The sequence below is a fragment of the Bos grunniens genome, chromosome 29 (assembly GCF_055505025.1).
Source record: "Bos grunniens cultivar Pamir isolate PY7600 chromosome 29, Bosgru_T2T1.0, whole genome shotgun sequence".
Lineage (NCBI taxonomy): Eukaryota > Metazoa > Chordata > Mammalia > Artiodactyla > Bovidae > Bos > Bos grunniens.
Genome location: NC_141193.1, coordinates 8,195,934 through 8,215,539, shown reverse-complemented (window position 1 = coordinate 8,215,539; position 19,606 = coordinate 8,195,934). Strand labels below are relative to the sequence as shown.

Below are 19,606 nucleotides of genomic sequence, written 5' to 3'. Positions count from 1 at the left end.
AGTTCACCTGATTTTTCAGCCCCAGCCCTTGAAACCTCAGCACCAAGTCACCAGCATCAATCCTAGCCCAGCCCTTCCTCTTCCCCCGGGCTCTGGCCCTGGACAGCTCCGCAGCCTCCTCCCTAGTGTGGATCCTGGTCCTTGCAGCCTGCCGACTGCGGCCACACTCCTGGCCCCTGCCAGCCCACCCAAAGCCTAAACATCCTTCAGAACCACACCCTGCCACCCAGCCTGAGCCTGGCCCCACATCCTGGTGGCCTCGCTCCCCACTCCCATTCTGCCCCAGACGCCGCTGGCCCCGGCCTTCTTCCTGCTCCCCCTACCTGGCGCAGGTTTCGAGTGACCCGGACATCGTGCCAGGCGTTGTCGTTGAACTTGCCATTGACGGGTTCCACCAGGGCTTCAAAGGCTCCCGAGCCCAGGTTGATGACGAGCCAAACCGCCCCGGATTTGAGGGACAGGTTGACGTAGTCGGCCGACTTGCCCGTGTGCAGCATCAGCCCATTGCGCTGCAGGGTGCGGAAGGCCAGCGTAATCTCGTCCGTGCTGCTCTGGATCGGGTTGTGTGACAGGTCGTAGCAGAAGAACTCATTGCCCTTGAAGGTCGCCACAAACTCTTCCTTGCCTGGATGCCACCGTGGAGAAATGGAAGAGGGCTGAGTGGCGTGGGCACTCCAGACCTCCCTCTTCCCCTCCAGCCGGGGTACCCAGAGCCTCTCGATCCCAATTGCAAGCTATAGGCTCACTCTCCTCCCTCCACTGGCCCCCTCCTCTCTGGACCCCGCCATCTTTGCTGTCAGAAGCAGCTTCCTCCACGCCTATCTCCAAGGCAGGAGGCTGCTAAGTGGCTCTCACACTGACAGCTGACAATTAAGCTGCCACAGGGCCAGGCGAAGCAGACAGAAGCAGGCAGCCTCACCGTCTCCTCCCCCACCAGCCCTCCCCCAGCCACTCCCCTTAACAGAAAGATGCGGAAGAGAGACAAGAGGCTGCACCTGAAGTCTTCCTAGAGTGTCCCCCTATGGCGGGGCACCAAGGGTCTCCTGAGTGCAGCCCACTTCCCCCTCCTGCCTCTTGTCCGGTGATGGCCATTCTCACTGCCTGGGAACAGTCTCAAGCCTGACCACCTGGGATGGGACTAGCAGGCCTGCTTCATAGCACTGAGCAAATGGAGAGAATGGGGTGGGGGGGCAGGGGGAAGACACATGGGAGGGTGATGTGGGTGACAGATGTCCCAGGGAGCAGGGGGTGGGGCTTACACAGGAGGCCACCGTGATGGCTGTCACCATCCCCCCCAACTTCCTAGTCCAACCTGAGAGGACAGTGCTGACAGGTCCTAGATTGAGCGCCTCCGAGGGTGGCCAGAGGGCAGGTGTAGGACCCGTGTGCCAGGAGATGACTGGAGGCAAGATACACGGGCAGGCCTGGCTCTCGTGTGTGTGTGTGTGTGTGTGTGTGTACACCCAGCACAGGGCTCCTTTCACTGGCACTCTTTAAACAGAAGTGAAAACAACTGGAAGGGCCTTAGGGGCATTTAGCTTTCTACAAATGGATGACAACGGCTTAGTGGTGGGAAGGTGGTGTCCTAACCCTACACCTTCACGAGCCAGAGCCCACATCCATTGAGGGAAGAAAACGGGCCGTGGAGTCAAGGGAGCACAGAGGACCTGGACTCTGACAGCGACTCGTTTCTCCTTCCAGCTGGGCCCACCCATCTCGCAGGTGAGGCTGGGAGTGAGCAAGACAGCTGGCGGAGGGCCTCCGTGGAGGGCGGGGTTCTTCAGCACAGGCCCCCAGGCCCAGGAAGAAGCGGGGCATTCGGCCCTCAGAAGGCACCTGCCCGCAGTATGCCAGGCCCCATCATCAGCACGGCATGTGGAAGCCGGGGCTCTCTGGGTGCGCCTCCTGCAGATGTCTCTCCCCTGCACAACAGCCCTGCTCTCCCTCCGGGCAGGCTGCCCGCAGACTCAGTCCTCACTGCCTCCGGATGCCAAGGCACCAGCTGCTGCCCCAGAGCCTGGCACGGCACTGCTGCAGCTGGCAAGGCCCGGTTTCCTGAGGCTGTGGGGCAGCAATGGCTGGTGGGGCACGGGCCACATCGGGACAGCTGGAAGCCCCACTCTGCCCACCTGAGGGCTCCAGCAGAGAGGGCCAGAAAACAAAGAGGAGGAGACAAGGAGAGACAAGGAGGGAAAAGTAGGGAAGAATGGTGATGTGGAGGCAGGCCACATGGAGAAGGAGAAAATGGGCCACAGGGGACAGAAGGGGTCTGGAGACAGCGCAGAGCTGGGAGCGAGCAAGAGGTGATGGGGAAGCAATCTGGATAAAGACAAGCACTAACTGGGAAGGGACAGGTAAGGGTGATGGAAGAGGGCCAGCAAGGAAAGGGGGACAGAGACCTCTAGGGAAAGGACGCCAAGGCCTTGCTGTTTCCATAGCAACCAGGCCTGCTGCCCAGGCACTGGCAGAGCCGGGGGGGGGGGGGCTCAAGGACCAGAAAAGGGAACATGTTTGACCTTGAGTTTGCTCCACGTCCTAGTCTCTCCCGAAAGCCCAGCCTCCCCTCCCACTCCCTCACCTTCACTGCAGTCAAAGAAAATATTAAAAGGAGAGTCAAACAGAAAGAAAGGAAAGAATAAGGCAACCACGTGGAAAAGTGATTGGAACAGAACAAAAGAGCCCGGTGAAAAGGAGAGAGGCGGGCCTAGAGCCGGACCCGGCTGCCAAGGCAAAGTGGAGAAACGAGGCCATTCCTCGACTCTTCCGGGCTCTGCTCAGGTCTCCTGGGAGAGGAGCCAGGGTAAACGTGTCCTCCATTGCCTGCCCCCGCCAGAGACCCAGCAGGCCAGGGACGGGAAGAGGCTTGGAGCAGCCAGAGGGAACCTGGAAGAACTGGAGGAGAGCGACAGAGAAGAGATGAGTAAATGTGAACCAGAAAACCCAAGAACGGTGGGAAGGACAGACAAAGACCGCCCTGGGGTGGGGAGGAAGCAGCAGGACCTCTTGGGATTGGTGGGGATGCGGGGGGGGGGGGGGCGGTCTGTCAGGTAAGCATGTGGGGGTCGCCAGGCCCGCTGAACTCCCAAGAGCATGAAGCCGCTCTGAAAGGAACGGGACCTGAAACAGCAGGGGGCGCTCGCTCCCATCCCGCCGGGTGGACGCCCCGGAACTACAACTCCCAGCATTCCTTGAATATTACCGCTCCTAACCGTCCCTGGCACAGGCAAGGGGTCACTGCTGACACTCGTTTGTCTCCCAGGGTCGGGGAAGTGGAGCCCCACCAGTGTCCCCAGTCAAGCTGGATGTAGCTGGAGACCAGTTGTTAGGGTCCTAGACCTCTAAAGGCCGTGAGGGGCAGAGCAGCCGCCTCCTTTTCAGGCCCTGCTCAAAGCCCTCCTCTGGGAAGGTCTCCAGCCCCCTCAGCCCCTCCCTGCTCTCAAGCACTACAGCTGTCTGTTCTGCTCATTTGGCACTTACTGCCTAGTAACATCTTGTACTGCTCCCTTGAGAGGAAGTATGATGTGAAAAAGAAGACCTGGGCACTAATGCTGGCTCTTGCACCAGCTTTGTGACCTTGGCCAAGAGGCAGCATCTGTAAGGCCCAGCTTCCTCCTCAGGACAAAGATCGTCTGCCTACCTCCCAGGTTGCTGTGGGCATCTAGAAAAAGACTGGATGGGGTGAGGCTTCCTAAACTGTAAACCATTCCACAAATAAACGACTCGTGTTACCGGGATGTAACGTTCTGTGTGTGTGCGCGCTGCCTCTCCCTCTCCATCAATGAATAAACTAGCTCCTCTGCACACAGTCTGCACTCTGCCTGTACTTCGCACGTACCAACACTGTACTGTAGTTATTTGTTAGAACGTCAATGAGCCCCTTGAGAACAGAGCCCATTCGCCCATTTAAAATAAATCTGCTGAGCACACGCCTACATATGTGCCAGGAGCCGTGGAAAGCACCGGGGGTATACGAACGAAAATACCCAATCACTGTCCTCAGGGAGCTCGGTTGAGAGGGGGAGGCAACCAGGTAAAGTGACAGTTACGATGCCGTGTGGCGAGTGATATAATGAATGTGCAGACAAAGGGAACACCATGCAGAGTCTGGGGTTTGCCGAGGGAACTTGGGGGAGACTTCCAGTGCGGGTGGCCTAGCTACTTTTTCGAGAGTCAGCTGAAAGAGATACCAAACGGCTGGGGAAGAGGGCAGAGATGGCAGAAATCCAGGCCAACAGAACAGCACGTTCTAAAGAACAGGACTTGACAGCCCTAGGGCTTGGCACCCACTGGAGCTCCTTGAGGGGTTGCTTCTCTGCCCTGCAAACTTCTTAGGAAAAGATTCTCTTAAGAGATAGCCTTAGTGCAGGAAAAATAAGGAGCTTGAAACCTACAGCCCTGAGACAGGATAAAGGGCCCCAGGCTGGCCTCAGGTGCATTGGTGAGGTCAGTCTCATCTGTAAACCAAGGGCCACAAGCCCTTCCACTGGTGGGGCGTGAAGGCTCACTGAAGTGACGCCTGTGTTACATATCTATTAAAAATGCCAATGTCTTCACCAGAATCCCCCTGGGCTGACACCGAGCGTGCCGTCAGAATGTGACGGTTAAACGGGGTGTCGAACCTGCTGCCCAGCCACTCTCCCAGGGAAACAGGTACTCTCAAGGCATCCCTGTTCTTTGGCCTAAACAACTGCCACAAGAAGACCTCTGTGTTCTAGAAATAGGTCATCAGGACAACAGGGCTTTGGGAAAGAGACGGAGTTCTGTGGCCCTTCACACCAGGGCAGGTACTACGGGTGCGGGGTTGACCTCAGAGCCGGTAGAAGGCACGAGGCCTCTGTTGACTCTGCTGCCCTCCAGGAAGTGAAGTTGGCCTGCGGGGGTGGTAAGGGCTGGGCTCTCTGGGGACTGTGGGGTCACTGACCTTTTGACGGCTGGTGCACATCGCCGGCTCCTCCTCTCCCGGCCCCCCCCTCGGAGAACAGTAAGGACCCTACTGGAGAAGCAGAATTGGGGAGTCAGGCACAGGGGGCTAGCCAGGCAGTCCCACCCCAGCCTTGAGGTGATAGAGGGCCCTTTCCAGGGCAGAGCGCCTGCCTGGAGGTACAGTGGGGGTAGGGGTGTGCTCTGGATACTCATTTGCTTCAGGGCCTCCGGGGAAGGAGCTGGTTGACAAACCAAGAACACCAGCCCCACAAACCCCATCACACTCACAGCCACGGATTCCACCCCTCGCCCAGGGCTGGGGAGATTGGGATGGAGGAGCAGAGGCCTCATTGCCGGTTGAGGAGCCCCTTCTGCCCGACAGCCTGCCAACGGGACAGCCCTCTGGTCCTGGGGGCCCTGAACGTCCACAGCCACTCTCAACCCCGACCGTCTGGGCCAGGTCCCTGCTCTTCCACTCGTGCAAGCTTGACACAGCACCCCTCTTCCAAAACCACCTCCGTTCCCACACCAAACCCCTCTTCTGTTCTCTGCCCATATTCAAGGCAAGCCTGGTTCTCCCTCTACACCTGTTCGTTTATTAGTGTGTGCTAGTAAATGAAGGTTGCCCTCGTCCACTTCTTGGCCAGTTAGCCCGAGGGGCTTCCCAGGGGCGGGGCTGCGCTCCATTTGCTCCTGGTCCTTGCATGGTGCCCTCAGCAGGGCTGTGCACACCAGCAGGTCCTGCCAGACCGAGCTCACCGTGGGAGCAGGAAGGCCTTTCTCAGGGAGGACATCTCGCTCCCCGCTGCCCAGTCCCCTGACCCTGGGCCTCCTCTCCAAAGTCCGCACAGTCACCACATCTGGGCCCCAGGCTGCCTTGAGCTCTCCGCCCATCCCGACCAGGGTCTCCCAAGCACCACAGCTACCACCAGCCCCTAGGAGATGGTTCTTGAGGGGAACTCAAAGATGGAGTTTAAAAGTCCCTGTCTGGGCCCTGATTCCAACCCCAGTCCCCAGAAATAAAACTAGAATAATGCCTGAGCTGTGGCCTTTCGGGGGTGGGGTGGGGGTGGGGGCTTTAGGGATCCTTCAGGCCTTCATCTATAACAATGGTAAGCCATAGCCGGCATCTCCAGAACCAGGCACTGAGAGGCAAGAAGGATGTGAATCGACCAGCCAGACCCTGACTACCCACTCGGGACTTCCTCCTTTCACACATTTCTTGTCATAATTTCACATCCCTGCATGAATTCCAGGTCTCTACCGCCCCAGGCCTAAATCCATCACATTCCAGATCTCAGTCTTTCCCCACAGCCCAGCCTGCATCCTGTAGGCCTCTCCTGTCTACGGGCTAAGACCCTCACCCCATCTCTCTGGAAGGTGAGCCCCGACAGAGGACCACTTGGGTACCGGAGCAGTGCCTGAGGGTCTGGGAGGGAGTCAGTGACAGGAAGGTCAGAGCTGGGGGATCGTGGTCAGGACTCCTGGGCTCTGTCTCCAGGTTTGCTGAACACCAGGGCTTTTAAAGATGGTAAGGACTTGGTCGAAGGGAGGCTAAAAATAGCTGAGCAGTCCCAAAGGTACCACCAATTAAAGGCTGTGTAATCACTAGCAAGTCATCTCTGGGCTTAAATGCCCTCATCTGTCAAACAGGGTCAGGAGACATCCTCAAGTCACCGGGGAGGGTGTATGGGCCTGGGTGGGGCGGTAGGGGGGAGCTGTGGAAAGGGGGCATCCCACAGCAGCAGGGTGAGGGGAATGAGGCTGCCTAAAATCCTCTTCCTCCAGCCCATGCTTTTCTCTTTGTATTTGGGTTCACAGAAGAGAAAGAATGATCAGAATGAGTGGAAGGAAATAAAACACCACCATGAGAAAGAAAAAAAAAAAAAAAGCAAGATACACTATCAGGAAAACGCAAAAAAGGTGACTGGAGACAACGGCAGGAGTTCAAACATCTCTTGATGTCAGAAACCAAGGTGGGATGAGGGCGGATGGAGTGAGTCAGGGGTTAGGGGAGCGGAGAGCACACACGGGGAAAAGCCCCCCACCCCCTGCCCCAGCACCCAGTAAAATAAAGATGTGGCAGAGGAAGGGGGTAGGAAGGCAGGAAGGAGGCGGGGCAGGTGGAGGAGGGGGAAGAGGGTGGGGAGGGGGCGGGGCCAGAAAATCCAGGCGCAGGTTGGGGGCCATCCAATCCAAACCAAACCAGAACTTCAAACCATACCTTCGCTGTTTAACGTCAGGTGAGCCGGACCTTGGAAAGGGGAAGGAGAGAAAGAAAGAAAGGAGAAAAAAAAAGGAAGAAAAAAAGAAAGAAAAAGGGAAAGAAACAAAGAAAACACGAGTCATCAAAATCAGCCAGAGAGAGGGGAGAAAAAAGCTTTTGCTGCCACAATTTAAAAACCCTTTTAACTTGTGACAGACATCGGGGGGAAAGCCCCCAGCCCAGAGCTGAGGGGAGGGGCCCCGATGCCGAAACAGAAGGTGGAGGGCACGAGAAGGGGAGAGAGAGAGAGAAAAGGGGGCGGCGGAAAGGGGGACGGGGTACAGGCAGAACCAGAGGGAGGAGGGGGCAGGGAGTTACTGCACGGGGGAGAGGAGAGTTTGGTTTCTTTTTTTTTCTTCTTGCCGGAAAAAAAAAAGGAAAAGGAGGAGAAGCATGAGGCTGGGAGGGCTGCTTTTTCCTTTTTCTTTTTTTCTTTTTTTTTTTCTTCCGGGAGGCGGAGAGAAAAAAAAACAGTCAACGAGAAAAACGATTCAGATGAAGGAGAAAATAAAACACGACACAAAAATCAAAGCCACCTGGAGAGAGAGAGAGTGTCCTGTTAGCATGGGATTGAGCTGGCAAGCGGGATCTCCACCCTCCACCCATCCCACGAGCCTGGCAGAGACGGAAGGACTGGGGCGTGAGGAGACTGGGCCTGGACGGCCTCTCCCACCAAAGAGGGCTGTGGAAAAGCCTCTATCCAGGCCCCTTCGCCCAAGCTGCACTCCCCACAGCCTTGGAATGGGTAGCAGGCACCTTGCACACCCGGGTTCTGCGAGAAAACTGGGGCTCAGGAGGACAAAGAGCAGCAGCAGGTAGGAGGAAGCAGAATCCAGGGGCATGCTGGATCAAGAAGGGGGTCTTGGGACTTCTCTGGTGGTCCAGTGGCTAAAACGCCACACTTCTGCTGCAGGGGGCCCCTCAGAAGTCAGGAAACTAAAATCCCACATGCCCTGGGGCATGGCCAAAAAATTAAATAAATAAAGAATGGGGGTCTGGGACCTTCCATGCAGAGGCCCGGGAGGCTAGGCCAGCACCCTCGGATAGCAAAGACAAAAGAGGACAGCCAGGACCCCCAAGAGGGAGCTCCCTAAGAGGCCAACACACCTCACTCAAACTATTTTATGAAAAAAACAAAACCTATTCTACGGATCCTCTTTCTCCGGCCAGGTCTCCTCCGAGGTGCCCCAAGAGCTGAATTTTGGAAATGGGAAACACCAGCCCTACATCCAAGACTGAGAGTAAGATTGATTGGGATTTTTTTCAGAGTCGCCTTGGTCCCTTGAGAGAGCCTTGTCAGCTCTGATTTGGGGATCCCCTCGGCCTCGGGGGGAGAGATTCTGGCCCACTCGACCAGTACCCCAGTCCCTGAAAGGCACCAGTCAAAGAAAACTCCCCTCCAGAGAGGCTAGCAGCACCAGGCCCCACAGCTGAGCTGAGACCCCGGGGCTCCCCCAGGCAACCAGTCAGCCCCACCAACCTCCGCCCTCACCTCCCCACCCCTGCACCCGTGGGGTCTGACCAAGAAAGTGGGGAAGGAACGGCCTTGCAGCACCGCACTGCCCTTGGAAACCACCCCAGGGGCTGTGATCATGAGATGTGGGCCTTGCAGGCAGAAAGGCAGGAGCAGGACAGAAGATAGGGGAAGCGCTCCAGCTGTCCCTGGGGCAAGGCTGAGGGTCAGGATGCCTGGGTTCCAGAAAGAAAGACAGCAAAAAGGCCAGAAGGGCATGGTGGAGGGCCAAGGGCCTGGGCCCAGCGGAGATGGGCGAATGGTTCCTGCTGCCCTCTTCTAGTCTTAGGTGCCATGGGTCTCTCCCAATCTCTGGGTCCTAGGCCAGCTAGGGGAGGGGAGCACGGCCACTGAGGGCTGCCTCCGGACAGAAGAGCTCTTGGGGAGACACAGGTTTCATCCACAAAACTGGAGGGAACCCAAGTATTTGGACCGAGTCTCATTCCTTGCTCCGAATGCCCCCACCAACTGTTTCCCCCAAAACTACCATCTTCTTCCAAACCCCCTACTTGCAGGACCCAGACCCGGGGCCCTAGCCCCTCATCCAGGTCTTCCAGGCCCAAGAGCCGAGTGCCCTGTGAACCCCGCTTCTGTCCCCACAGGCCCGCACCACTGCTGGGGCAGCGGCTTCTCCACCTCGCAGACCCTTGCACCGCCCGGCTCCCCGCCAGCCTCATTAGCATGCGGCACTTTCCTCTGTCACCACGGCAACCAGCTGCTCGGTTCCCTCAGGCGTGACAGCACCAGCCATCTTGGGGAAGGGGAAGCCCGTTCCCTGCCCCGTCGTCTACCCATCTCCCCGCAGCTCAGGCCAGCCTGGCCCAAGGGTGCCCTCCCTAAAGCCTGCCTCCTTACCCGGCCTGAATTCACTGCTATCCCCAGGCCCTGGCCCTCTTCCTTACACCCCTCCCTGCTTCCACCTGTGGCATCAGCCCCTCCGCCTGCCCCTGAAGAAGAGCCGGCAGTGACGATGGCGTTACTAAGGGTCCTTTCCTAGGGCGCTTTGTCTGGCTGCTTCTGGGTCTCCTCTCCCTGCTACAAAAGGCTAGAGGGAAAGGAGCCAGGGATACCAGGATCCCCAAAAGGAGATACTTGACAAGAGCCTGGGGAGCAGGATGGCTAGGTTCCTGGGAGAAAGCTAGGCCTGAGCCACAGTGTCCAAGGACCGGAAAAGGGGGCGAAGGCACGGAGGACTCAGAAATCTGAAGGGGGACCCGCAGAGTCCAGAGTGTAGCGCCACTGAGGATCCCCCAGTCCACCCCCATGAAGCCACCACCTGCCAGACCTACTGCCCCACTCTCAGCCGCACCCCCTCACTCTCCTACCAGAACCCCAGGGAGGACCAGCGTCGAAAGAAGAAAGAGGGCTACAGGGGGCAAGACTGGAAGACACACAAGCAGCCACGTCACAGAGACACACAGATGCATCACATCCCTGCGTGTGTATACACACACATACACACACACACAGCCACAGACACACACCCCTGCCCAACCACTGACATGCAAGGCCTCATCCAGACCAGCAGGCCACCATGGTGTCCCCAAGAGACGGCTCAGTGGGCTCAGTCCCCACTGTCCCCGCAACCCAGCTTCTCTCTTGGCCCTCTAGTCTACTTGTTTGGAGAACTGTTCCCTGTTTTCTCCCCTTCAGCTCCAGGCCACTGCTCCTCCCCTACCAGCCCTCCAGCTTCTTCTCTGGCCTGGCTGTTCCCTGGTGCTTCTCCCCTTTCTGCCCCTCCCTGCGCTGCCTCCTTCCTCTTCCTGCTTCTACTTGCCCCCCCTCCTTCCTCTGGTCTGTCTGCCCCCTCCCCGCAGGCTCTCTCCTCCACCCTTTCCCCCTCTTCCTCTTGCATCTCTCCCTTTGTTCCGGAGGAGACTCGACATCAAGAGCAAGTAAAAGTCACATCAGCACTAAATCTTATCTCCGGCCCTCAGAAGGCTGCGTCCACGCAGACGCGCACACTCTCTCTCTTACACACACCCAGAAGTAAACACTGACACACGGAGAGACAGGCCCAGACAGGACAGATGCAGACACAGATGCAGACGCTCTACAGAGGCTCCAGAGACACGGGCCACAGAAGACGGGACGCTGGAGGGGCACACAGCTCCGCACACACTCAGATGTGTACACGAGTGCACGTGTACAGACATGCACACAGATACAACAGAGCTGCATGAACACGTGTGCACACAGGTTCACATACACACACGCATGCACACATGGGTGCCTGCCTACAGGGATCAGGGGACCTGAGGACACTCAAGGAGAAGGGACATCGGGGAGAAAGACGAGCCAAACGTGGACACCACGAGGGAAGGTGGATTCCAGCCCCACACTCAGCCAAGCCCTCCTTGCCTTTCTGCCCGAGACTCCTGCATCCAGGGCAGGGTGGGCTGCCCACATGCTTCCCAGTCCCGCTGCTCCAGGAAGAAAGTATGGGACAGATTTAGTGACCGGGATCCTCTTTCCCTCCCAGCCCCCTGCCTGCCCCCCGTGGGGGCCGCGTGAGCTCCACTGCAGCCCTGCCTTCAAGCTTGGACCATCCAACCCAGTCTTTTCTCCCTGATCTGGTCCACCTCGAAGAAGGAAAAGAAACACGGAAAAGCACAGTGAGAGGAGAAGGTTCAGAGAATGACAGGAACCCAGAGGGACCCCGGGGCAGGACAGAAACAAATAAGTCCAGGAACAGAGCCCTGGAGAAAAAGAGAGGCAGAGACAAAAACCAGAGAGAGGCAAGGCAAATGAAGCAGAAGACCGGGCAAGAATGGACAGAGAGACCCTGAAGCGAGGCACGCTCGGTGCCCTTGCCTGGGCCTGGGCCAAAGGAAGAAGCAGACCACCCTACCTACTCATGCCAGCCCAGGGGACAGGGGACTGCAAGTGTGTCAAAGAGGAGAAACGGCCACCCAGCGCACACACTCTGACCCAGGGGCCTGACCCCCTACCCCTGGCCTGCACTCTTCAGACCCCGGAGTGAATTCTACCTGAGCACCACCCCCAGGCCGTGGCAGTATGGCCCTTCTACGCTTCCTCCCCTGGGCTGAGCAAAAACATATCTTTTCAGTCATTTCTGGACACTTGTGAATCTTCAGCCCCACCCCTCCAGCTCCACTCCCAGTCTGGTCTCCTCTCAGGGAGGAAGACAGGCCGGTGGGCAGAAGCGCTGAGGACAGGCAGTGGAAGGACTGGCCCTGCCAGGCAGTTCTCCCCAGCAGACCAGAAAGAGGGGACAGGTGAAGGGTGGGGCCAAGGCAGCCAAGAGGACACCGTTCCCTGGGCACCCCCAACATGGGCAGGGGAGGGGGCCGCCAGGACCCCCAGCAAGTGATCCACCACTCCCAGCGACCAAGAGGTGTCACTCACCTTCCATGGGGTGCTCCTCTATAGGCCAGCGAGGTTCAGGAAGGGGGAGGCAAAGAGAGAGAAAAAAAGAGGGCCGTTAACGTGGGTACTAAGGACAGGGCTCCACGCGGAGTGATGGGAGGTGGGTTTAAGGTCTTCTAGCCCGCCCAGGCCTGGACACAAGTCACCCAACCTGGAAGGCCCCTGGGGGATGAGACAGAGACCAAGCTGTTCCCTGAGTTGGCACCTCACAAATAGGGTCACACAGCCCAAGGGGACCTGAGCCTAAGTCACATTTCAGGAAACTGAGGCCCAGGACAGGGAGGCAACTGTTCAAGGTCACGTGGAGAATCGGAGGCCAGGCCAGGAGCAGCAGTCAGGTGCCCAGCCTCCCCCAGCACGCTCCTCCCTGCACGCCACCGCATCTCAGAGACAGATGGGGACACGCTCACGCAGGGCTCACCCTCACTGACACACTGACACACATAGGCACTTAGTGATGCAGAGACATGTATAATCTCTCACACAACACACACCTGAGGCCTTTGCACACTCAGACCCAACCGTGCTCCCCATCACCACCCTTGGGGTTTGGGGATTAGTACACAGCTTCTGTCGCAAAGTGCTGCACGACTCCCATCCCAGTCATTCAGCCTCTCTGAGCCCCCAGTGCCTCTCCAGGGTGGAGACGGGTGGACTAGGACCCCTCTGAGGCCCCTTCTGGCTCTGGTTCTGCAATTCTGGGATAAATGACTTTTCAACAGCTGGCTAAGACAAAGTGCCCCCAGGCTGGATGGGCTACTTCAGTGGTAGAAGGGGGTCAAATTTCGGGGGGCCAGACTGAACCCACCCCTCTGTCATGCCACAGCCTTTGGGCAGTCAGCCCTCACCGCTTAGAGGCCTGCCTGAGCCTGTCCCTCGGGCTCACCACGTAGGTCAAGAGGGAAGGAAGGAAGGGAGGGAGCCGAGAGGCGATTCCTTCAACCAAGCTCAAGAAGGCTGGGCTCACACACACACACACACACGCACGCACGCGTGTGCACACACACGTGTGTAAGTGGACCCCAGGACACACATGTGCACAGGCAAACAGCTGTTCAGGACACACTCATGCCCGCATGCACACACTTTGTGTTATTGTCTCATCCGCTCTCAGGGGGTTAGGTAAACTCCAGAAGCACACTGTCATTTGTCACATCTTATACCCGCCCCCACAGTACACACACGGGCTCCATGCAGAATCAATACCCGCACTGTGATCTAATACATAATATGAGCTGCACACCACCCAGACTCCCTCCAGGGGCTGGAGACCCACCCAATCCACCCCCACCCCCTCCGTGAGGAACACAGCTCCCTTTTTTGTCTATGATCTATCATCTCCCATTTTCTAAACCCACACACACAAGCCTGTACGTATCTACATGTGTTACACACACACTTCTCTACAACCCAGGGCTTCTTTTACCTGGCAGCCGCATCCCCCAATAGCCATGTATACAACGACTTGCTTAAATAAACTGAATCACACGACATTTATGGCGGGGAGGGGTGCTGGCTAGGAAGGGGCCCCCAGGAAAACCCTTGGGCTCTCATGAGCAGCCCTGTGTCTGGGATCACTTTGGCCCCCATGTGCTGGGGCCCTGGCCGGTCAGCACACTCATCTCTGCAGCTCCTGCACAAACAAGCAGGCTCCGGGTTTCTGGATAATCCAACATGGCGGGGATTGCAAATCCTATTCCCACCTGCCACAAATGTGGGTCATGCTATACTCAGGAAGGTGAAACAACCAAGTTTAGTTTGCTGCCTGCACGAGTCCCCTGTCTCCTGGCTTCCTAGAGAGGCACCTGGGGACTCATTGGCCTCTTCTTCCTGGCTGCACTTCGCTTTCTGCTGATTCACCTGTGCCCCTCACCTGCCATCATGGGCCCCTCCAGGCTCAGCCCGTGCCCTCCACACTCCTCTCTCTTCTCCCGCCCTGCTCCATGAGAGCTCACTTTCATGGCTGAGGGACCCCCAAACCTGTTATTTGTAGCCCTGGCTTTTTCCCTGCGGGCCAGTCCTGCACCCACGGCTGTGCGCTCAGCAATCACTCAATTCCTGACATCCAGCCCCCGCTCAAGCCACGCTCGACATCTCCACCCTCTGCAACAAAGTGCCCATTTCCCTGCCTGCAGCAAAGACACTGCTTTCAACAAATGCTTCTTTTTTTTAATTTTATTTTTCAGCTGCACTGAGTGGCATGTGAGATCCTAGTTCCCAGACCAGGGATTGAACCCATGTCCCCTGCACTGGAAGCACAGGGTCTTAACCACTGGACTGCCAGGGAAGTGCCTCAACCAATGCTTCTCATGGAGTATATGCCCCACACACTGCCACACTCCAGAGATGCCATGAGTCAGTCACACATTGTGTGCCATTACACGCCAGCTTCTGGGCAACCCTCACAAGCTTGGTATGTTATCTCCTTCCTTTGCACAGAAAAGGACACTTGCCCAGGAGCACAAAATCACCTCTGCCTTTGCCCACTGCACTCCTTGGTCATCAGAGCCCCCACACTCACCCCTGACCCGGGTTCCTGCCTTAGTCTCCTGCCGGTTGGTCCCCCCACCCAAACCCAGCCTGGCTCTCTTGGTACATGTACCAGCTACACCTTACTAAGTACCATCGTGATCAATACACACGCACACACACACGCACATGGGCAGAACTTCTCAGTGGCTCAGGTACAGACCTCTTCTGTGCTTCTGACCTGCCTACAGAGAAGCGTGACCCGAGTGGCTCACATGCTGAGTGTCCTCCTGTCCACGATGGCCCTCTCCTCCTGCTAGCCTTCCCTGATCAGATCAGGCACTCTAAAAGTAGCCTTGATCTTTTTTTTTTTCATATACCAATCACCAGGTCCTATCAATTCCAGCTTCTAAAACTCTAAAAGCTCAGCTTGACTCCTTGAAACCCTTTCTATCCCTCGATCACCATCAGGACAGCCCAAGTCCAGACCCTCCTCAGACCCTCTTCTCAGAACACTCTTAAAGGATCTCCCCCTACGTCAGTCTTTTTACCCTGTAATTCACAGTCCAAGCACCACCAAAGTGGTCCAACCAAGTCATGACTCTGCTTAGAACTCTTCAAGGCTTCCCAGGACCTACAAGATCAAGTCCAGTCTTTTTTTTTATTTTTATTTTTGGCTGCACTGGGTCTTCGTTGCTGCACCCAGGCTTTCTCTAGTCATGGCAGGGGCTACTCTTTATCACAGGAAGGGCTACTCTTTGCCGCAGTGAGCAGGCTTCTCACTGCAATGGTTTCTCTTGTTGTGGAGCATGGGCCCCAGGCGCTCAGGCTCAGTAGTCAGGGCAGATGGTCTTAGTTGCTCCACAGCATGTGGGATCTTCCCAGACCAGGGATTGAATCTGCATCCCCTACACTGCAAGACGGATTCTTAACCTCTGGACCACCAGGGAAGTCCAAGTCCAGTCTTTTTTTGTTTTTCTTTGTGTTGTTTTTAGGGGATTGTGCCGGGACTCAGCTGCAGCACACAAGAATTTTGTTGCGGTGTGCAGAATCTTTGTGGCAGCATGCAGGATCTTTAGTTGCGTCACACAAGCTCTTAGTTGTGGCATGCGGGATCTAGTTCCCTGACCAGGGATCAAACCCCAGCTACCTACGTTGGGAGGGCCGAGTCTTAGCCACTGGACCACCATGGAAGTCCCAGTCCAATTTTCCTGAGAAAGTCCATTTGAGGTTTTACCACACCTCCCTCCAACCTCCCCTCCTTGCAACAATCCAGGCTCCAGCCACACCCCATTTCTCCACGTTTCCCTAATATGCCATGTGTCTATACATACTATTCCCTCGGCTGCCTGAGAAGTGGACTCCTGCTTTCAGACTAGGTCAGTCTATGTGGGTCTGTGTTCTGAGCTGATCTCCTAGCCATCCCTCTTTTGTGCCAGTTCTCAAGATGTACCTTGGCTTGTTATTTCACTTATCCGATCTCTATTGCGATTGTGTTTCCATGTCTGCTTCCTGGCTGGACTGTGAGATCTCCAAGAGCAAGGACAATGTCTCATTCATCTCTGTGTATCCAGCTGCTCACACAGTTCCTGGCTCAGAAAAAGGCAGGCCTGTGTTTGTTGAATGAATAAAAAGTTAAAAGTGAACACTCCTCACTTACCCAGCACTTTGAGTGAGCTTGACTCTTTCTGTGCACCATTTCCCTACTGTTAATACTTCATCAATAGATACCATTACTCCCTCAGAGAGATGGGGAGACCAAGGCTCGGAAAATGGAAGAAATTTGCCCAAGGCCACATTGCTGGGCAGAGGAGCAGAATCAAAATCTGAACCAAATCTGTCTGGCTTTAAAAGTTCTGATGAGCTGCATTCTGGGCCTGCAAGTCAAGATTTCTAGAAGCTGGTTTTAATCGCAGTTCCGATCTTATTTCCCATAAAGCACAACCAGGGACTTCCCTGGTGGCCCAGCCAGCAGCTAAGATGCTGCACTTCCAATCCCTGGGTTCCATCCCTAGTCAGAGAACTAGATCCCGCATGCTGCAATTAAGACCCAGCACAGCCAAATAAATAGGTAGTTAAAAAATAATAATAATAAAGCACAACCATCTCGGTCTGATACACTCAACTCACATCCTCTAGACTCTGCACTTGGGCCGTTTTCCTGGCGAGAAAGCCCTAGCTTTTCCTTTACCTCCACAAATCTCACTCAGCCATCCTTCAAGATCTAGCCAAGTTCTACCTCCTCCATGAAGCCTTCTCTGACCATGAGGGTTAATAATCATAGTAGCATTTATTGATCACTTAGAATAGTGCCTGGCACATCGTAAAGTGAAAGTGTTAATCGATCAGTCATGTTCAAGTCTTTGAGACTCCATGGACTGTAGCCCGCCAGGCTCCTCTGTCGATGGAATTTTCCAGGCAAGAATACCAGAGTGGGTAGCCATTCCTTTCTCCAGGGGATCTTCCAGAGTCAGGGACTGAACCCCAGTCTCCTGCATTACAGGCAAATTCTTTACCATCTGAGCCATGCGGGAAGACCTAAGGGTTTCCATTTGTTTTGTTCAGACACTAAGTTGTGTATGACTCTTGTGTATGACTTGCAACCCCATGGACTGCAGCATGTCAGGCTTCCCTGTCCTTCACCATCTCCTGGAGTTTGCTCAAACTCATGTCCATTGAGTCAGCGACATCATATTTCCATGTGTTCACTTATTTAGTCCTCACAACAACACGACCTCCATTTCACAGAATAGAACACTGAAAAACAATGGGATTCAGCAACTTGTCCAGGTTCACACAGCCAGCAGTTAGCAAACCCGAGATTAAACCCAGCAGCCCGTGCTCTTAACCATTCCACCCTAGGAGGCTCTCCTTGGGAACACCTCCCTCATCTCTGGGCTCTTACAGCAGTCGCTCCCCACCCAGCTCTCTCAGCTGTCCATCGCTTTCTGCCTGGAGCTGTCTCCAACAGCAGAAGCTGTCAGCACCACAGGTATTAGATGCTAGAGCTGACAGAGTGATTCCACATATGTGACCTCATTTACTCAACTTGCATACACGCAGGTCTTGACCGCCTCCCCCAAAGGCATAAATGGTATTGTCTTGGCTAACATGAATTCAGGATTCCAGCAGATTCATTATCAAGGACAGTGATGAAGACCAGAACCAAAGAAAAGAAACAGTGCTGAGCAGCCACAACCGACATGATAACAGTTATACATTAAAAACTGTTATTTTCTCATAGGGGAGCCTCTCACACCCAACCCAGAATCCACTCTCTGTTAGTGACACACAATTCTAACATGCTGGGAATGCTGATTTCCAAGTTCACAAACAGAGAGGGGTGGGGGGTGGTTGCTCCTTGACAACTCCTCCAAAGGGCGGAGGTGGAAAAACTAGAAAAAGCCAACATAAGAACACCAAAGTACAGCAGTCTGGCATCACTTCAGGCAGGCACATACCTCAACAAAGGAAGCCCTGAGTGACAGTCCGGGGCAATACCTGAGGGGAACCACGACAGCCTGAATCTTCCGGAAAAGGCTAAATCACCTTCCAAATGTGCTTAGGCAGGCAGGGAGGTGTGCAACATATTTTTTAAAGATTTCCATCTGAAATGTTGTAAATGGTGGTGAGTTGCGTATTTTAATGGGATAATGCCCCTCCTTTTCAGGAGGAGTTCCTCCCTGAGGGCTCCAGAAGGCTGAGAGTTTACCGATCGATTTCCACTGCCCTCTCTCAGTGGCAGAACAGCCCGCCGATAAAGATGGGAACACCCTCATCACGCACTGGCTGAAAGAAGAAGCTGTAGCCCAAGGAATCCGGGGTCATTACTGGTTTCGGATGAAACACTGTCCCGAAGCACCTCCAATAAACCAAACACAGGTCATCCAATAAACCAAACGCAGGTCGTCCACGACACAGCTGACTGACCGCCTCTCCTTTTCAGAGGCAGCGTGGAGAAGGTGGGACCCCTCAGAGTCAGCTCAGGTTCAGATCCCAGCTCTTAATCTCAAAGGGCGGTCATGCCTTCAACATACCCAGCAGACGCCCACTAGCTGTGAGGCCCTGCTCTCTCCTCCCTTGACTGTGTGATCCGATATCCTTTCTGTTCTAACTGCTCCCTCCCAGTGTCTGCGGCCGCTGTTTTCCCTCCTCCTCCCAAATGAGCCCCCTGACGTCTCTTTACCTCCTCCTTGGCCACTTCATCTGACCCTAAAGTTTCCAATACACTCTCCACACATGCGGCTCCCAGGTCTCCACTTGCAGCCCCACCTTCAACTCAAAACTCTGGTCTCACATTTCCGACTGCCAGGACACCTCTGTCTAGGAACAGCAAGACAGGGCTGTGATCTGTGGCTCAAACCTGCTCCCTCTCCCAACTTTTCCCTCCCCTGTCACCCCCACCACCATCCTTCTAACCAAGCAAACCTGAAACCTCACCACCTCTGCCCGTCCATGTGGGAAAGGCAGAGTGCTACACTTCAGTCTCCGCCACGGCTCTCAGCCACAATGCTGCCGCCGCCACAGCTGCCACCACCCTTCCTCGCCACTCCCCAAGACAGCCAAGGTTCAGGGCATCAATGTGTCTTTCCTGAACTTTCTCCCACTGATTCCTCCACCACATGACTGCCCTCCATACTGCATCTTACCCTTCGCTCCCAGCTTCCAAAACACCATTCTTATTCACACACCTGCTCAAAAGTATTTTGTGGCTCCATTTACCAATACTCTACACACAGCATCCAATACACATTAGTTGAATGATTTAAGTCAAAACCTGGGGAATTTCCTGGTGGTTCAGTGGTTAGGACTCAGTGCTTTCACTGCTCGGGGGGCCTGGGTTTGACTCCTGGTCAGAGACCTAAGATCCTGCAAGCTGTGAGGTGGGGGAAAACAAACAAACAAAAAACAACCCCAAGACCTGGCCTCAAGCTGCTTCCCCTGCTTTAGATCTCACTGTCTTCCCTTCACTCTTTGGTGTCCCTGTATGGCCATGATGTGCGCTTCCCCCTTCTACACCACTGTTCTTACTAGCTCCTTTGCTT

General features: G+C 55.4%; 1 protein-coding gene across 15 annotated transcripts in view; it reads right to left on the bottom strand.

Moving 5' to 3' along the window:
• NRXN2 (neurexin 2) overlaps positions 1 to 19,606 on the bottom strand; it is a 110,413-nt gene that overhangs the window by 75,118 nt on the left and 15,689 nt on the right. For 10 of the 15 annotated variants that reach the window (XM_086385081.1, XM_086385084.1, XM_086385080.1 and 7 more), the window contains exons 3-6: positions 12,072 to 12,089; positions 7,148 to 7,177; positions 4,922 to 4,993; positions 324 to 625 (exon numbers count right to left, since the gene is read on the bottom strand). In XM_086385081.1, the coding sequence (XP_086241207.1) occupies positions 324 to 625; positions 4,922 to 4,993; positions 7,148 to 7,177; positions 12,072 to 12,089 (422 nt within the window). The remainder of the gene's footprint in view (positions 1 to 323; positions 626 to 4,921; positions 4,994 to 7,147; positions 7,178 to 12,071; positions 12,090 to 19,606) is intronic. The other 5 variants (XM_086385089.1, XM_086385074.1, XM_086385079.1 and 2 more) reach the window with 2 other exon arrangements.